Genomic DNA, 16,381 nt, shown 5'->3' with positions numbered 1-16,381 from the left:
GGGACCGGGGCCCGGAGGGCGGCCTCAAGCTAAGCGCACTAAGAAGCCATCCTGGGTTACAGTATTGTCCCCTCGCCCCACTAGGGTTTCTCTCCCCTCCAGTGTTTCCCTCTGTTTCTCTTCCTTGGTGGGTGGGTGTTGAAACACTCACTGTCTTTCTACATAGCTGAGACTAGCCCGGAATTGAAGCGATCCTCCTGCCTCAGCTTTCCTGCTGTTGGGCAGTTGCTTTTCTTTGGATCACTCAGTGTTCCCTGTTTTTCCCCAGGGAAGCATCACTTCTCCAAAGTCTTGTCTCCCAAGTTTTAGTGCCCCTCCCCACCCGAAGGACATGGCAAAAGGCCAGTTTGTTCATTTCTTGGTAGCTTGCTTCTTGCATAAGACTGCTGAGAAAGGTTTAATTTCCTCTTCCTAAAAGGGACCAGGTGGTGAGGTGGGGAACCCCACAGTAGGTCGGTTGACTACATGTTGAGACATATCTAAGTCAGAACAAGCCACGTGAGTCGGAGGGGACCCTCCCGGCAGGCCACGGCAGATTTAGAGAAACTAGCTTTCTTGAAATGGCAGTAGCAGAACCACAAATACGCTGTAGAAAGCATTCTAGGAGAGAAATGACTCAAAAAGACTAGAGGTTTGTATGAAAAGTACTTTTGTATTACTCTCTGACAATTTCAAACATCGTATAAAATTTAAAAGAAAAAAAAAAAACCCAACTAAGTGTAAGCATTAAAAAGCCAACTCCCAGCCGCTATGCTTAAAAGAAAAGCGCTGGGAAGGATAGTGGTATTCAGAGGGCAGAGAAATGGTCGCTGTGTCAGGGAGACCTCTGGATGAGTGAGACTGAGGTCGCACAGAGGGCAGCTTTGAGGGCCTCCTTCCTTAACCTCTGAGCCATCTCTCCAGCCCCTCAGTTCCACAAGGTTTTTTTTTTTTTTTTGAACGCTTTACGTGGGTAATCTATAGGAAGCTTTGGAGCCAGGATCAGCTCCTCTGAGTAGAAACATGTGAGAGACACTTGGGGTTTGGGGTAAGAAGAGAAAGATGGGAGGGTCCTACACCCTTCATCAACCTGGGCTCGCCACCTCCCCTTGAGTCTCGATGATGGAGATTACCTGCTCAATCCCTTTATCCATAAATTAAGAAACTGAAGGTCGAAGAGGTGAATCGGGAAAAACCTTAAAATATGGCCATGAGATTCCTCTCTCTGAGGCACTTGTCAGATTCTAGGATCCTTCACGAGGCTCCTCCCTCTCCTCACTTAAACTGTAAGGGTTTTATGGGTGGCTGTGTATGAATTTCTGAGTGGAGGAGACAGATCTTGACATCTGGGAAGTGCCCAGACATCGGGGGCTCAAACCTTGCCAGCTCAGGATGCCCTACCTCCTCCCCTTCTGCCCCACTTCAGGTTCAATCCTGGAATCTTGCTGAATACTTCGTGACCAGTTTTTCTTTCCTTTTCTCTTCCCCAATTCAATCATTTCCTAGAAACAACACAGGGATGGGAGACCTTGGCTGCCTCTGAAAACCACAGAACACTGTTCCTTTGGAAGCATAATACAAACCACCTTTGTGCATTAGGGGAAAGGGGGTGGGCAGGTCACACTCATGACCTTATGACCCGTGTAAACAATCCTGATGCCCGAATTGGTAATCTGCATAGAGAAGGGCATCCAGCAAGAACCAAGAGGGCTGGGACATTCTCTAGTCTCTCCCTCACAGACACCTGGAGACAACAAGGTATGGAGTCAGGCTGTGAACAGAACCCTGTAGGTGCCCAGCTCCAGCCAAAGAACTGCTTTGGAGTCATCTCATGATGTAGCCGTCCCCTGCATCAGTATCGGAATCTGAGGTGTCTGTTTTTTCAGATGACTCATCTTCAGTCCATAGACCCTGGGAAGAGAAGCTAGGGTCTGGCAGCTGTGTCCTGTCACGGCCAGCTATCTGAAGGTCTGACTCTGTCCTGTGGGGACCCTCATCTAGGAGGACCGTGTCTTCTGTGAGAGATATGGTTTCTGAGGCATCTTCATCGTGGAGAGCTCTTAGAAACACAGAGTTTAAGTTCACATTGAAGATAACTCTGTCCCCAGGCGCATCCATGGAGCTGTTGTCCTCCCCAGGGAAGGAGTCGTCCTTGAGCACACTCTTTCTTCTCTCATAGGGGCCACTGGGGTCTTCTGTAGGCCCTGCCTTGACCTCTGTGGGGAGTTGTGGCTCAGCTCCAGCCCCTGCCCTAGCTTCATCAGATTCCTCAGCACCTGAATCTTCTTCATGAGGGGGTTCCTCAGGGTTGGGTGAATCGTCAGAGGTTTGTGGCAGAGGCTTGCCCATCAATCCATGCATGGTATAGCCAGTGACACTTGTTTTGGGGACCTCTTCGTCACTGTCACTGCCATCCCCATAGTCGTAATTCCACAATCTCTTCTTTGTGTTTTTGGGAATGACTTCCAGCCAGTCGATGGCTTCTGAAGGTGGCCACTCAGGGAATATCCAGGTTAAAAAGTGATGGAAGTTCTAGAGAGAAAGGGAGAGTGGGGGGAGACAAAAGGGAGGGAGAGAAAAAGTCTTTCATTTGTATTAGCTCTTCAACAACAACAACAAAACTCTTAGTATTCACTGTGAAGTAATGTGGGTACAAGAGATATCCATGTCTATGTGTGATAACACCCATGTATGATAACACCCATGTGTAGTAACACCCATGTTTAATAACATACATGTAGAGTAACATCTGTCTGTAATAACAAAAGCTGATGGTTTTCTGGCACTTGCTAGGCACTGCTGCATTTCATTATATGACCCTCCAAACCCAAGGATGCTAGGTCCTGTGTATAAAATGTCACAGCACTTGCATGTCACCTCTGTACACCCTCCTGCATGCTTTCTATCACCTCCAGATTGCTGACAGTACTCAATACAATATAGATGCTGTGTAAATGAAACACCTTACAGTACTCAATGCGATATAGATGTTGTGTAAATGAAACACCTTACAGTACTCAATACAATATAGATGCTGTGTAAATGAAACACCTTACAGTACTCAATGCAATATAGATACAGTGTTAATGAGACACTTCATGTCTTAGGGAATACTGCCAAGAAAGTCCATTTAGATACTCTGTCTATGGTTGGATGAAGTCTGTGGATGCAAGCTATTTCCTAAATCCCTTTGCCCTCAGAAGTGCTTTATGGAGCACGCTTGTTTTATTTTCTTGCTCTGTCCTGTGTGTGTGTGAGTGTGAGTGTGTGTGTCTGTGTGTGTGTGTGTGTGTGTGTGTGTGTGTGAGTGTTATATGTCTGTGTGTGCTGGGGACTAAACTTGGTCTCTTGCATGCTAAGCACACTCCATGCCACTGGACACCACACCTCCACACCCAGTTTACTATGTATTGAACTGTGTGTGGTATGAGGTAGAGCAGGATCCCATGATTCCTTAGTACAGATAACACTATCACCTGCCATCAAGGTTCCTCACCAGTTCCCGGGCAGTTTGCACAGTCGCAGTTTCTGGGTTCCTCTGTGGATGGGATTTAGTTACCCTTTTCAGTAAGTTTATTACATTTATTCCTTAAATTAGGAAAATAATTTGCTGCTTCTGTAATTGTACGAATTCTAGGGCTATTGAAAATGATACTCCATTCCTATAAATATAAAAATCAGGAAAATAACCTATGCTACTAGTAATCCGGACCAATCATGGTGAGCATTGATGCTTTGGAAGGTGGCAAGAGAGGATTCTGGGATAGCTGACTGTGTTTTCTTTCTTGGTCTGGTCTTAAGTTGTTCGGGGTTGGGCAAAATTCAGTGAGCATTCCACAGGTGGTTTGTGTAGTTTATTCCCAAGGCTGAAAATGGCATTACCATGATTTTTTAATTAAACACAACAATCTAAGTATGCAATTACCTTGCTAACCCATTTTTTAAAAAAAAAATCTGAGGTGATCTCATTGTGTAGCCTTGGCTGTCCCAGCACTTACTCTGTAGAACAGATTATTGAGACTAAAATTTAGATCCAGAGTAAAATGAGCTTAATAATATTGTTTATAAATTATTACTGTCCACCTAGCTCTTCAAACAGAGCCACTTGGGAGCCTTGTTCCACATGCCAGCCCTTGGAATACATCACCATTCGATAGCAAGTCAACAGGTATTTGTTAAATGCAAACCAGTAACCATTTAAACACATTATTAGCATGTTTAAGATGCTGAGCTCAATTCCTCAAACTGATCAACAAATGTATCTACAAGTACCCTAGGCTTAGAGTATCATATTTTCCAACTTCTGGAGGATTTTCTTAAATGGAGAGCAACATTTTTTAACAGAGAATTAGTAGGCAGACTTCAAATTACACTAGAACAAAGTGTCTAAAACTCTACTGGCTGTGGGGGGACAGTTGCTTACAAGGCTGCTGAGAGAAGAGTGAGGCAGGTGAGCAACACGAGAAAGCAAGGTATTTCTATTTGAAACATTGTTACAAATGCAACATGGGAGTTGGGGCAGTAGGATAGAGAAAAATGACAAAGGGAAAGGCAGCTGAGTCAAGACACAGGAAGGGTAGAAAGTTGTAGGATCAATAGTCAGACTCTGTAAGGGCTCTGAGCTCTAAGCTTCCGCACAGAAGAAAGGCAAGGAAATGGTTTCTTCGGAATTAATGAGAGTCACAGATGAGAACGACTGTGATCCACTATCATGTATGGGGCAGGGAACAAAGCACAGTCAGCTCGGTGTGACATAAGACAAGCCTACAGTGGGGATATGGTCCATTGAAGTAATCTAAAACCAATAGATGACCTGCACAATGACTTCCATTGTACTAGAGTTGGAATGAGAGAAAGAGAAAAGAGAATTGATCCAAATACCATGCAGCTGGGAAGAAACAGTGTCTGGGTAATACTGTAACTGCATGAAGGTTACACGTGATAGGTGGAGGGCTACAAAGGCTCTGTCAGTAAGCTGCCTACTGCACAAGTATAATTCCCATGGGTCCAGTAGCCTAAATCTGCAGGGCGGGATAGAGGCTTGTGGAGCCATGAAGCTCTTTGGTCAGTCAGCCTAGCTGAACTGATGGCCTCCAGGTTCAGTCAGAGACCTAGTCTAAAAAGATAAAGGGGGGTAAACCCACCCTTAAGGCTCAGAGAACATTGTAGAAGAGAGAGTAGAAAGATTCCAAGAGCCAGAGGTTCAGGGAATTTGCTGTGAGATTGTGTCTTCTAGGAATGTCACAGGTTACATCCATAAAGTCCCACCAACGTTAGTGGCTAAACACGTCAGGAGCACTGACAACAATGGACAGGCAAATGTGGACTGGGGTCTTGGAAGGCAGGGAGGCTTCAACCCTTACACAAAGAAGGCAACCATGGAATACCTGAAGTCACAGTGGGAAAATAAATCAGTCTTCCCAGGGAAGCCCACACCAGTTGGTTGTCCAATACCAAATGGTCAGGCCCAACGACATGAATAAAAGTAACACTGTAAACACTGAGCAGGTTGTACTTATGCATTTAGGAATATGTATGTATGTAATAGTAATTAATGAAAAAGGGTTTGAAGGAAGTGAGGGGAATCTGTGGGAGGGAGGGGAAGGAGGAAATGACATCATTACACTAAGAGAAGCAATCATTAGCTTATTTTTGAGAAAGCATATATGCAGTTGAATAGAAAAAGATCAAATAAAACATGTTTTACTCATGTTAAAAACAAACAAACAAACAAACAACCAAAACACAAGCAAATAGAGTGGGAAGGACTGGCAAGGCTGCCTAGGGTAAAAGCGGTTGATGCAAGGTTGTCCATCTGAGCTCCACCCCAGACCCATAGCACAGAGAGAGCCGACTCCTCCTTAAAGTTGCCCTGACCCCACCGGATGCCCTGAAAGGTGCTCCCTCCCCAGTCATAAAGAAATGCTTGTAGCTAAGTTTTGTTTTCTTTTAAGAAGGAGGAAGTTGGGTGGCTAGCAGGGGGTATGGGAGGAGTTTGGATCCAGGAAAGAACATGATTAAAGATATTGTATGAAACTGTCAAAGACTGAGTTAAAAAAAAATAAAATTAAAATGAGCTGGAGAGTCGCTGGGAAAGACACCTAAAGTCAGCATTTGACTTCCACATAATGATCACATGAACAAATACCTACCATAGAGGGACAGAGAGGGAGGAGGGAGGAGAGGGAGAGTTCACTTGCACAAGAGCGTGGAGAGAGAGAGAATAGGCAGACAATATAAAATGTCAAATACATTTGGGACTTGTAGGGACAACAAAGAATCTAAGATGACCAAATTGATTGATGCTGTTGAAAGAAGAGATTTTTTTTCCCTGAAAACATATTATGTCTGTAACAAAAAATATTTTAAATTAAAATAAAAAAAATAAAGACAGAAGAACTACATACCAAGGCATTGGGGAATTTGTCTTTTAAGCATATGTAACCAATCTGTTTCAGCATTATGACGGTGCTCACAAAAGCCATCACTATCAAGCACCCAATAAATATTCCCACTTTGGCAGACTCTGATAATCCTGTTAACGAAAAGATAAAGGACTTTATTCAAAAGAAATGCAACACACGGTCACGGGTGGGGTGCACTCACAGTGGTCTGGTGACAGAAGTCAATGGCAGAGGAGTCCAAAGTTTAGAAAAAAAATTCGCTAAATACCAAAGAATGGGAGCTAATCTAAATGCATATTTTTAAGCAAACTAGATTTAGATTTTCCAAGTTTAAAAAAAAATACTTCATGTTCTATAGTTGCCATAGAGCAGTTGCTGGCTGTCTGCAGTTCTTTAAATTTTTTTCTTTGGCTGCTATATAAATTTTAACAATTGAATCTAGACAGAAGCAGAAAAACCACACTAGCCACAAATGCCTGTGGGTACTTGACATCTTTTGAAAGGGGAAGGAATACATAATTAGCGCAGTAAGGACCCAAGGATTGGTGGCTGGCACTGGTTTTGGAGCCCAGTCTCGTGCCCATGAAGGACGGACGAATGCTGGAGGTTCCTCCCGTCTGGGCAAGGTCTGGGATCAGGCCTAGGCTTGGGGGCACAGCTTTCAGACACTAAATCTTTACACACTTCCTAAGAAGGGAAAGGCAAACCTAAGGAACCCGGGGTGAGGCACTGGCATGACACGGGAATTCTGACTCACACATGACTCATGGGTCTACCCCAACTTTCCAGAGTCTACACGGAGCAGTGCAATCAACTCCACAGACACGCTACGAAGCACATCATTCTGATAGCAGCTCGCTAGAGTCATGCTTCTCAAGTGGCCATTCTGCCGTCAGTCTGAGTCTTATGAGTTGAAGCATTTGTGTAACTTAAAGGGGTAATTTAAATAACCATCTCTCTCAGGCTGTGGCTGATTATTCATGTATGTTATCATTGTAGATCGTCTTCCTGAAAGAGGGGTTAGATCTCATATTGGGAAGGGCAGACCAGATTTGTATCTTCAAACCTTGGCCTTGGATGCGTCTTGTCTTTCTTTGGAGCCCTGGGCAGCAAGGACAGTGTTTTATGGCTGTTCCTCTCTGTAAGAGAATATTCTTCCCTGCCAGTCCCTCTGGGTGAGAGCCCCTTGGATGATTGCAGTGCCTGGAGTCACCCAGATCCCCCACTTTGTGGCATACCCACGTTTCTTTTAGATCCTAAGTCAGATCTGCTACTGGCTTTTAAGGCCACCAACGTCATCTAGAGTCTTCCAGCCACTCTGATCTTAATGAGAACCAATCTTCCTTTGCTCACTGCACTCCTGAAGGACACTCCAGGTCAATGCTGCCCCAGGCAGGCCCTCAGTGAGCCCTGGCTGACCCCAACATATGGAATGCCCTCTCTTGCTCCTAGGATGGTCTTGTCTACAGAAGCAAGGTTGCAAACCGCAGCTCAACTCAGACTGGCTCACAGTTCCGAGGTTTAGGTGTCCAAAACGAGCTTTCCTGGGAGGAAGACCAGGGTGATGTCAGAGATCCCTTTCTATGCCTTTTCTTTGGAGACTGCCTTCCATCTTGCTCAGAGCCAGCTGCTTAGCAACTGTCTCCCAGTATCTGACCATTGCTTCCAAGGTCACTGTCCTCTGTCTCCTTTCCTCTTAAGGTTCTCTGTGCTCCCAGGAGACTCACATGAGTAGCCCCGGATAATCTATCTCCATTCTGAATTTATTAGGAGCCACCAAGCCTCTCTGGCTACAGGAGGTAGCACGTTGACATATCTAGGGTCAAGACACAGGTATCTTTACGAGTCTGTTATTCTGTCTACCACACCTCCCTTGGGCCCTCATTCAGGAAGTGCCCCTCCTCCTGGTCTTGCTGTAGGTGTCTTGTGAGCCATGGATGCTCTGGCCTATACTAACTGCTAAGTGTGAGTTGTTTCTTAAGCAACTTTGGCCAAGGCAAAGTTGCTCCCACCTGGAGCCCTTGGGATTGGGCTGCTTAGCTGAGGGCGCCCACACAGATTCCCCACAGGGTTCATGAGGTTTATTAAGAGCCAATGTATGGATTTATAGATTATCTAGGGGAAGGTGCCTTGCTGTCTGTCTGTGACTGTTGCCTTAAGAGTCAGTACCGGTCGGGGTTGGGGATTTAGCTCAGCAGTAGAGCACTTGCCTAGCAAGCGCAAGGCCCTGGGTTCGGTCCCCAGCTCCGGAAAAAAAGAAAAAAAAAAGAAAGAGTCAGTACCGGTTGCTATCCACCAAGCTGCATGTAACATGACCTTTGGTTTTACTGGTTAAGGGGAGTTCAGACAGTAGCTGGGTGGTGAGAGCTGAAGAGTAGTAGAAAAAGTAACAGTGAGCTGTCTTCATCTGTTTGATTTCTGAGTGCCCGACAGGAGAAAAACCCAACTATTCGGGAAGCTGGAGTTCCCTGCCCCTCAAATGTCTCGGTTAGTGACAGAAGAAGGGAGGCCAACAGCGTGCAAAAGGGCACATTAACACTAGACAACCCATGAAAAGAGCTCACAGCATGCTATGGCAAAGACCATGTCTTAACGGGTGGGGCCTGGGTATAGGAGGGAAGGTCAACCTCCATAGAATGGCTAACTGCTTGGTCAGCGCCCCTGGGTCACAGCAAACCTTCCTCTGTGGTCCTACTAACTTGAATTTATTTCTAATTACATTTATTTGTGTACGCTGTGCCACAGTGTGGAGGTCACAAGGCAGCCTTGTGGAGTCCATCTTCTTCTTGCACTATGTAAACTCTGAGGATCAGCACCCTTAGCCACTGAACCATCTGGTCAACCTGTACTCATTATTGCTTGTGGGAGTTTAATCTAGGCACAGGGCTTCAAACTTCATGAAGCTGAGTGACAGCAGTCTGTTTGCTGTTTATAACAAGCACCATTTGGGGTCTGCTAGGGTTGGAATATGTCTCTTGCAGTTAGCATCCTCTGAGAAGGTTCTGAGAGGTGGGATGCTTAGGCAGGAGGCGCTGCCCTCATGCATAGAGTAATGCTGTCATTATGGGAATGGGAGAGATACTGCACATGTGGCACTGGCATAAAACAGCTTGCGTGCAGTGTCTCTTACAATGGCCCAGCCTCCAATACTAGGAGAAATAAATATCTCTTTTTTATATAGTTATGCACTTGAGCATTCCACTATAGTAGCAGAAAAGGGACTGAGGTAGCAACTGTATCTGATTCTTTTCTAATGAATTGGGCCCTGGGGAGCAGCGGGACAGCCTTAAGCTGAGGACTGATCTGTAGAGAAAGTAACTGCTACAATCGGGGAGGTGTAGTTCCTTCTAGTCTCACTCTCCTGACCTTAGGAGATTAAGTCTTATGCTGTAGCTAATGACTTGGCTAGTCCCAGGTATCTGTGGACATGGGGACTTGATGCTCTTCCTGTCCAGCGAATTTACTGAGGTTTTTGGGAGGATGACTCAGGCTGACTCTATGGACGAAGCTTGGACCCTTCCGTCCCTTGTCCCATCTACCTCTTCGCCTTCATCCAGATAGTTCCGTAAGTCTATGCTCTCCTGAGCTCTGTGAAGCACTTCATCAAATGATTGGACCTGAGAGAAATCTGGGGGAGCTTTTGATTTTATAGCCAAGTTGGACAGGAGTCCATATGGTCTGAAGACCATAAACTTGTGGCTAGCATCCGAATTTGGGGATGTCTTTTGGAACCAGGTCTGGGCCCAGTCTGATCTGATTTTGAGTAATGGGTTAGAAATGACCTGAAGTATTTGCACTTGGAGTCAAGAGTTCTGGTGTTTGCCATGCCAGTATTGATTTGTTTGGGGCTTGTGTTAACAGTTTTGTAAGAGCTATACCCTACAGAGACTGAAACGCAAGTTAATCTAAGGCTGGCTTTTACTGTCCCTCTGTGTATCTTTTGACTTTGAGAAACACAAGTCAGTGAGGACACACTGCTTTAGTGCCAGGCCCTATGCAGTGTAGCGTGCTGAATCCCACAATAGCTAAGTCATTTTTAACAGTGACCTTGGCAACATTGTGGCAGACTGTCTAACAGAAGAAATGTAAGGCGATAGGATTTACTTTGGCTCACCATTTCAGAGAGTCCATCCTGGCAGGAGAGGAGGGGTGGTGGAGTTCAGTTAGATGGCTTGAGTGGGTTCTGGAAGCTGTGCGAGTGATGGATGAAAAGGCAGAGAGCATGCCGTACAGCAGGAACCAGGGGTAGGTCTGACCCTCAAAGGCTAGCCCTGTTCCCAAGTCAAAGGCTAGCCCTGTTTCCAGTGACCTACTTTACTCCACTGTTTCCAGAAAGACCCATATTGGTGCCATTAGCTGGAGGTCAAGAGCTCAAATTACGAGCCCATCTGTGGAGGACATTTATAATTTGAATCATTTCTTGATTTCCTTGCCAATCCAAACAATTTTACTCTGATGAATGATGGTGTTTAGAAGCCTGTCTTTGGGGCTGAGGAGTTTAGAAATTCATCTTAGAAGAGGAGCTTCAAAGCCTTTCTCTTTTAGAGAGGCTGCTGGAGAGCTAGTGATTGAGAAAACGGGGAGGGTACCTTGACTCAAGTGGCCTCCATTTCCTTCTTTTCTTTCCCAAGGCAGGGTCTTGCTGTGTAACCTAGGCTGGCTCGAAACTCACAACACAGCCTCAAACTTATGATGATCCTGCCTCTCCTTCCGAGGGGTAGAGCACGGGCATGTGACACCACACCCCAGGTTCCCTTGTCCTGGCTTCAGGGTTTCTCAGATAAAGAAAGGTTGGGGTCACAGTGTTGGCTGTTTTGGGGTGTCTCTGTAACAAGAAGGCTTTTTGACATCGCCAGTGGCCATCTCCTCTCTACAAATAAGGCAGAACCAATCCTCTTAGGACTCACACTCATGGTCACAGTTTCCACACTGTGCCCTCCCTGGCTTTTAATGCCAGGACTTCAAGCAACTTCTAATTTTCTAGTCCTTAGCGCAAGCTATGGCCAAAGGGCACACAGTGCTGATTTCACCCAGATCCCTTTAAGTAAAAGTGCTACAGGGGTCTGATCTAAGGCAGGTATTTGATTTTTCTTTTGGCAGGACAAGACATCAGAGACAGACCCATGGGAACAGCTCAGTGATGTGCATTTATTGGAAGAAGTACATTTAGTGTACCAGAACTTGAGTTTTTTTTTTTCTTTCAGCAAGTTTTCCATCAAAACAACAGTGCAAATTTTAAAAGCCTAACCATACCTGATTCCTGGTCAGGCTGAAGGACGGTGCATTTTAAGGGAGATTTTATTACAGGTGTATCATCAAAATAAACAGACACACAGTAGTTTGTCTTTGGAAGTAAGTCTCTAAGGACATACGTGAAGTTCCCAGTGACATTATTCATTTGGGGCTTGTGCTGTAAAAAGAAACACACACACACACACACACACACACACACACACACACACACAGATCAGTTAAGACTTTGGTGAAAGGTTAGCCCTAAAGGTTCTACTTTCAAATCTTAAATATTGTCACAGGCTTAGCAAGGTTTATGTCACTAGAAGCAAGCAATTTATCGCCAAACCTCACGTTCACACATATATATGTGCATGTATTTTTAAACCATGGCATCTGCCCTATCGGATCTATTTTATGGATGAGAAGAAAAAGTCCAAAAGGGGAATGAAGGTTTCTGTGACGTCATTGCCACAATATTATCATCTTTCCGTAGCTGATAAGATGATTGAGACGAGCTTGGGTCATCAGAGTGGAGCCCCATGAATAAACCCTGGTGGCTCACAGAGAGAAATACATCGGAGCACATATATGCATGATCCCTGTTCTCCTCACATCAGCCTTTGATGCCTCGGGACTCCGTCAGTGGGAGGGCCATCCGTGGATGTCATCTCTCAGCCTTGATTCCAGAGGCCACAGTCAAAACAACCAGGGCATCTTTCTCTATGCTCTCAAAAATCCCACTAAGTCTCTAGGGCAAGCATCCGATAGTCCCTAACTGTCACTTTCTCCAGCACATTTCGTCTGCATGTAGACATGCTTGTCATCCCTCCTATCTCAGAAGCCCCCTCCTTCAGGCTCACCTTCTAGAGCGGCTGCTGCTGCCCATCCAACCAGGCTTTGCCCATGACTCACCAAAGGCACTCTTATTAAAAGACTGTCTTTTAACTCCAGACCCGGGAGCTGTGGTGCCTGCCATTGTCTCCTTCCGAATGCCACACCGGCATCTCACATTTAACATATCCTAACTGAAGTTCATCTGGACTCCTCATTGTCTCAGTTAAAAGCAACTGTAAGGGGCTGTGGCCATAAGGCTTCTCTACTACACAGTAGAGTCCACATATGAATGAAATACATGTGGCTCTGGCAGATTACAGCACCAACAACTGGTCCAGGACATTCCCACCTGCTGCCTGGGTTACACCAACGGCCTCTTTTATTTCATGATTTAATTTGACTTAAAGATCAATTTGCTTTAAAAAAAAAAAGAAGAAGATGTCTCTGTCTACAGTTTTCATCCTATGGTGGTGTTGTCCTAATAAACACACAGTCAGTCTAAAATGCTGTGATTCATGGTTTGAACATAAAGAAGCACGGATGAAATACAACAGTAAATGATACAGCTCCTTTCCCCTTTTCTTCCCTCTCTCAGTCTCTTTTCTCTCTCTCTCTTCTCTGTCTCTGCATCTCTCTTCTCTCTGTCTCTGCACCTCTCCTCTCTCTGTCTCCTTTCTCTCTTTTCTGTATCTCTTTCTTCTCTTCTCTTCTCTTCTCTTCTCTTCTCTTCTCTTCTCTTCTCTTCTCTCTCTCTCTCATTCTCTCTCTCTCTCTCTCTCATTCTCTCTCTCTCTCTCTCTCTCTCTCTCTCTCTCTCTCTCTCTCTCTCTCCAATGTCTGGTGCTGAATACAGTAGCAAGCACTCTACCATTGAGCTAGTCTTCTAACATAGCCCTTCCCTGGCTTTACACAGTTCTTGAAAAGGAAGTGAAATGTATCCACTGCCAGCTACATATTGTTTCCCTCTGAACACGAGGGACCACTTACCACCCTAATGCTGTCCTCTGTCTGTTCCTCGATGACGAAGGATGTAGACTCCAGTCTTTTCCATAAGCTTTCCCCGAATAGCTTGTAAGTGGCAGGTGGAAACTCCATCATCACATTTATGTGGTCCTTAAAGCCAATAATCTTAAATTCTGGTGGCTCTAGAAGAACTGTGGAAGATAGACACTCTTCATAAGAAAGAGAAGTGAGGGGTTGGGGATTTAGCTCAGTGGTAGAGCGCTTGCCTAGGAAGCGCAAGGCCCTGGGTTCGGTCCCCAGCTCCGAAAAAAAAGAACCAAAAAAAAAAAAAAAAAAAAAAAAGAGAAATGAGTAACAGTCTTTACTTCTTATAGTATGTTCATTGTGTCCTGTTGTCAGACACAGTGCCATTTCTTTTAAAGGAAGGCTAATTCTGTCTGAATGGGCTTCTAATTCTAGCTGTATAGCGCTGTTTGGATTTACTGTTGAAAAACGGAGAACAATTTGATTTGTTAGCATTCCAATGGCACCGACTTGAGATGGATGTCAACAGCCTTCCCAATTCTCACGCTGTATTATAGATACGAAACTTAAAATGACTTATTTTCATAATTCGACATGAATAAATAATAATAATAATAATAATAATAATAATAATAATAACAACAACAACAACTGTGGAAAATGCAGGCAGGGGATTTTCTTTGAGGTTAATCAACTTTTCTATGCTAATGTATATAAATATGTACATATTTATCTGTATTAACAGGGTATGTAAATAGTTATATATGCACATGTATGTTCACAAACATGCACACACTGAAATTAAGTCCTTCTAGCCCACAATGTTTTTTATAACTTCACTTAACTACTTTAAAAAACAAAATAAGACAGGTTTCCCTATAGGCTGGCCTCGAACTCACAATCGATTACAAGCACGTGCCACTATGGCTGACTCACTTAACTATATGACACAAACATGCCAATACACGTTTATCTACCCTGAGGGTTAAAAACCATGTATCATGGGTTAGATTTTGGCTCAACCTACAATCTCACTTTTATTTTCTTCTGTTGGATGAGTTTGCTTGTTTTCTAAGGAATCTCAGAGGGAAACAGAAAGAACAACACAGGACACAGACTGGATGTGGCCCAAAAGTCTAAAGTGTTTCTCCTCTGGCCTTCATGGAGTTTTACTGACTCCCTACATCATATCCTCCCATGCTGAATATAAACCCTGTGTTATTGTGACTCCGACAGAATCTATGTGCCATTTGGTGCTTCTGGACCTCAGTCTCTGCATTTGTCTTTAGCCATTTCTTCTCCTTAAAAAAGTGTTTTAAAAAAATTTAAAATTATGTGTATGTGTGCATGTTTGTGGGGAATAGGAAGAAGTAAGTGCAGTTGCCTGCAGTGGCCAGAAAAGGGCAGAAGATTCCCTGAGGCTGGAGTTACAGGTGGTTATGAGCTGCCCCACTTAGATGCTGGGAACCAAACTCAGAGCCTCTGGGAAACACCGCGTCTTCTTAACTGCAGTGCTGTCTCTCCAGTCCTCTTGGTCATATCTTTATAAGAATTTTTTTTAAGTTTGTTTATTTAATGTATGAGTGCTCTGTTGCATATACATCCGCCTGCCTGAAGAGAGCATCAGATCCCCCTACAGATGGTTGCAAGCCACCATGTGGTTGCTGGGAATTGAACTCAGGACCTCTGGAAGAGCAGTCAGTGCTCTTAACCCCTGAGCCATCTCTCCAGCCCCAAGAAATTATTAAAGAGGAATTCTGAGTCACATGCTAAAGGTTTTATGTTTTACCTTCTCTCTATTTGATGGAAATATATCTACTATTTAAGGTAGATAGACATTTAAAAATCTTGTATATTACATTTAAAATTTTTTTTTACATTTTTAATTTATTTTGTTTTGTGTGTGAGTATGCGTGTGGGCCACTGTGTCACTGCACGTGTGTGAAAGTCAGGGATCAGCTCTCTCTCAACCCCATGGGTTCGGGGGACTGAACTCAGGTCATCAGGCTTGGTGGCAAGTGCCTTTACCCACTGAGCCATCTTGCTGGCTTATGTTACTTTAAAAGGAAACAATACAAAGAGAAACACAGCACAACACATTGTTTGGTCTGTTCAGAAGAACTATGTCAAAGCATGATGCCTGCACTGTTTTTCCTAATCCTGGGGGTTTGTTTGTTTGGCACAGCGTCTTGCTATGTAGTCTTGGAGGGTTTCCTGTTTTCTGTGGTCAACCTTAGGCTGAGCTCACATTGCAGTACTCCTCCTGTGTCAGGTATGCACCACCACATCTGGTGATCTTGGGTTTTCGTATCCTTTTCATATTTAGGACTTGGATCATGAAGACTACTCATTACTTTAATATATATTCTTTATCATTATCTGTGAACTGGGCTTCGACTTCTTTTCCTGTGAGTGCAGTGTACAGATGCGAACGTTGATCCAAAGCCTACACACCCCTGGATGACCTCATAAGACTGATTCATGGCCTGGTCACGCTTGACCCACTGTCATCCCTTTCCGAAGTACCTATGAGTGTGCACACCGGCTGTTCTGTAACAGTGTGCTGAAACCAAAAACCAGTGAAAACCAGTTATAAATTTAGACACTGAGAATGCGGTGTTGCTGGAACCATGAGCACAAGTGCTTAGGGAATAACCTCTAGACACAGGGGGAGACAGAAGGGTTGCCCCACTCCTGGGTTGCACTTGCCCTGTGAGCTGAGTGCCCTTGGTGTTCACATATATAGCCTTCTTGGCTTACAGTCTCAGAGGGTGGGCAGGAAGATACTGGCCTGAAGAGAAGCGACAGCATAGATAGAACCATGCAAAGTCTCCTTCTGCTTCTGCCAGGCTGTAAAGCAGACAGCAGAGGGGTTGGGGATTTAGCTCAGTGGTAGAGAGCTTACCTAGGAAGTGCAAGGCCCTGGGTTCGGTCCCCAGCTC

The 16,381-nt window shown here is 44.6% G+C and overlaps 1 protein-coding gene and 2 long non-coding RNA genes across 7 annotated transcripts in view; 2 read left to right on the top strand and 1 right to left on the bottom strand.

The window, feature by feature from the left end:
• The window catches only part of LOC120095616 (uncharacterized), a 177,461-nt gene that overhangs the window by 56,660 nt on the left and 104,420 nt on the right, over nt 1-16,381 (top strand). The window lies entirely within an intron of this gene.
• LOC148002525 (uncharacterized) overlaps nt 1-16,381 on the top strand; it is a 70,922-nt gene that overhangs the window by 15,553 nt on the left and 38,988 nt on the right. The window lies entirely within an intron of this gene.
• The window catches only part of Ifnar2 (interferon alpha and beta receptor subunit 2), a 32,289-nt gene continuing 16,539 nt past the window's right edge, over nt 632-16,381 (bottom strand). Inside the window, 4 exon segments of one of the 2 annotated variants that reach the window (NM_001426990.2) lie at nt 632-2,511; nt 6,387-6,514; nt 11,637-11,793; nt 13,440-13,606. In NM_001426990.2, coding sequence (NP_001413919.1) covers nt 1,804-2,511; nt 6,387-6,514; nt 11,637-11,793; nt 13,440-13,606 — 1,160 coding nt within the window. In that variant the 3' untranslated portion in view covers nt 632-1,803. 2 annotated transcript variants of the gene reach the window in all.

This window comes from Rattus norvegicus, chromosome 11 (assembly GCF_021556685.1).
Source record: "Rattus norvegicus strain SHRSP/BbbUtx chromosome 11, alternate assembly SHRSP_T2T, whole genome shotgun sequence".
Lineage (NCBI taxonomy): Eukaryota > Metazoa > Chordata > Mammalia > Rodentia > Muridae > Rattus > Rattus norvegicus.
Note: the sequence above shows the minus strand (reverse complement) of the source record. Positions and strands in the feature narration are given on the sequence as shown.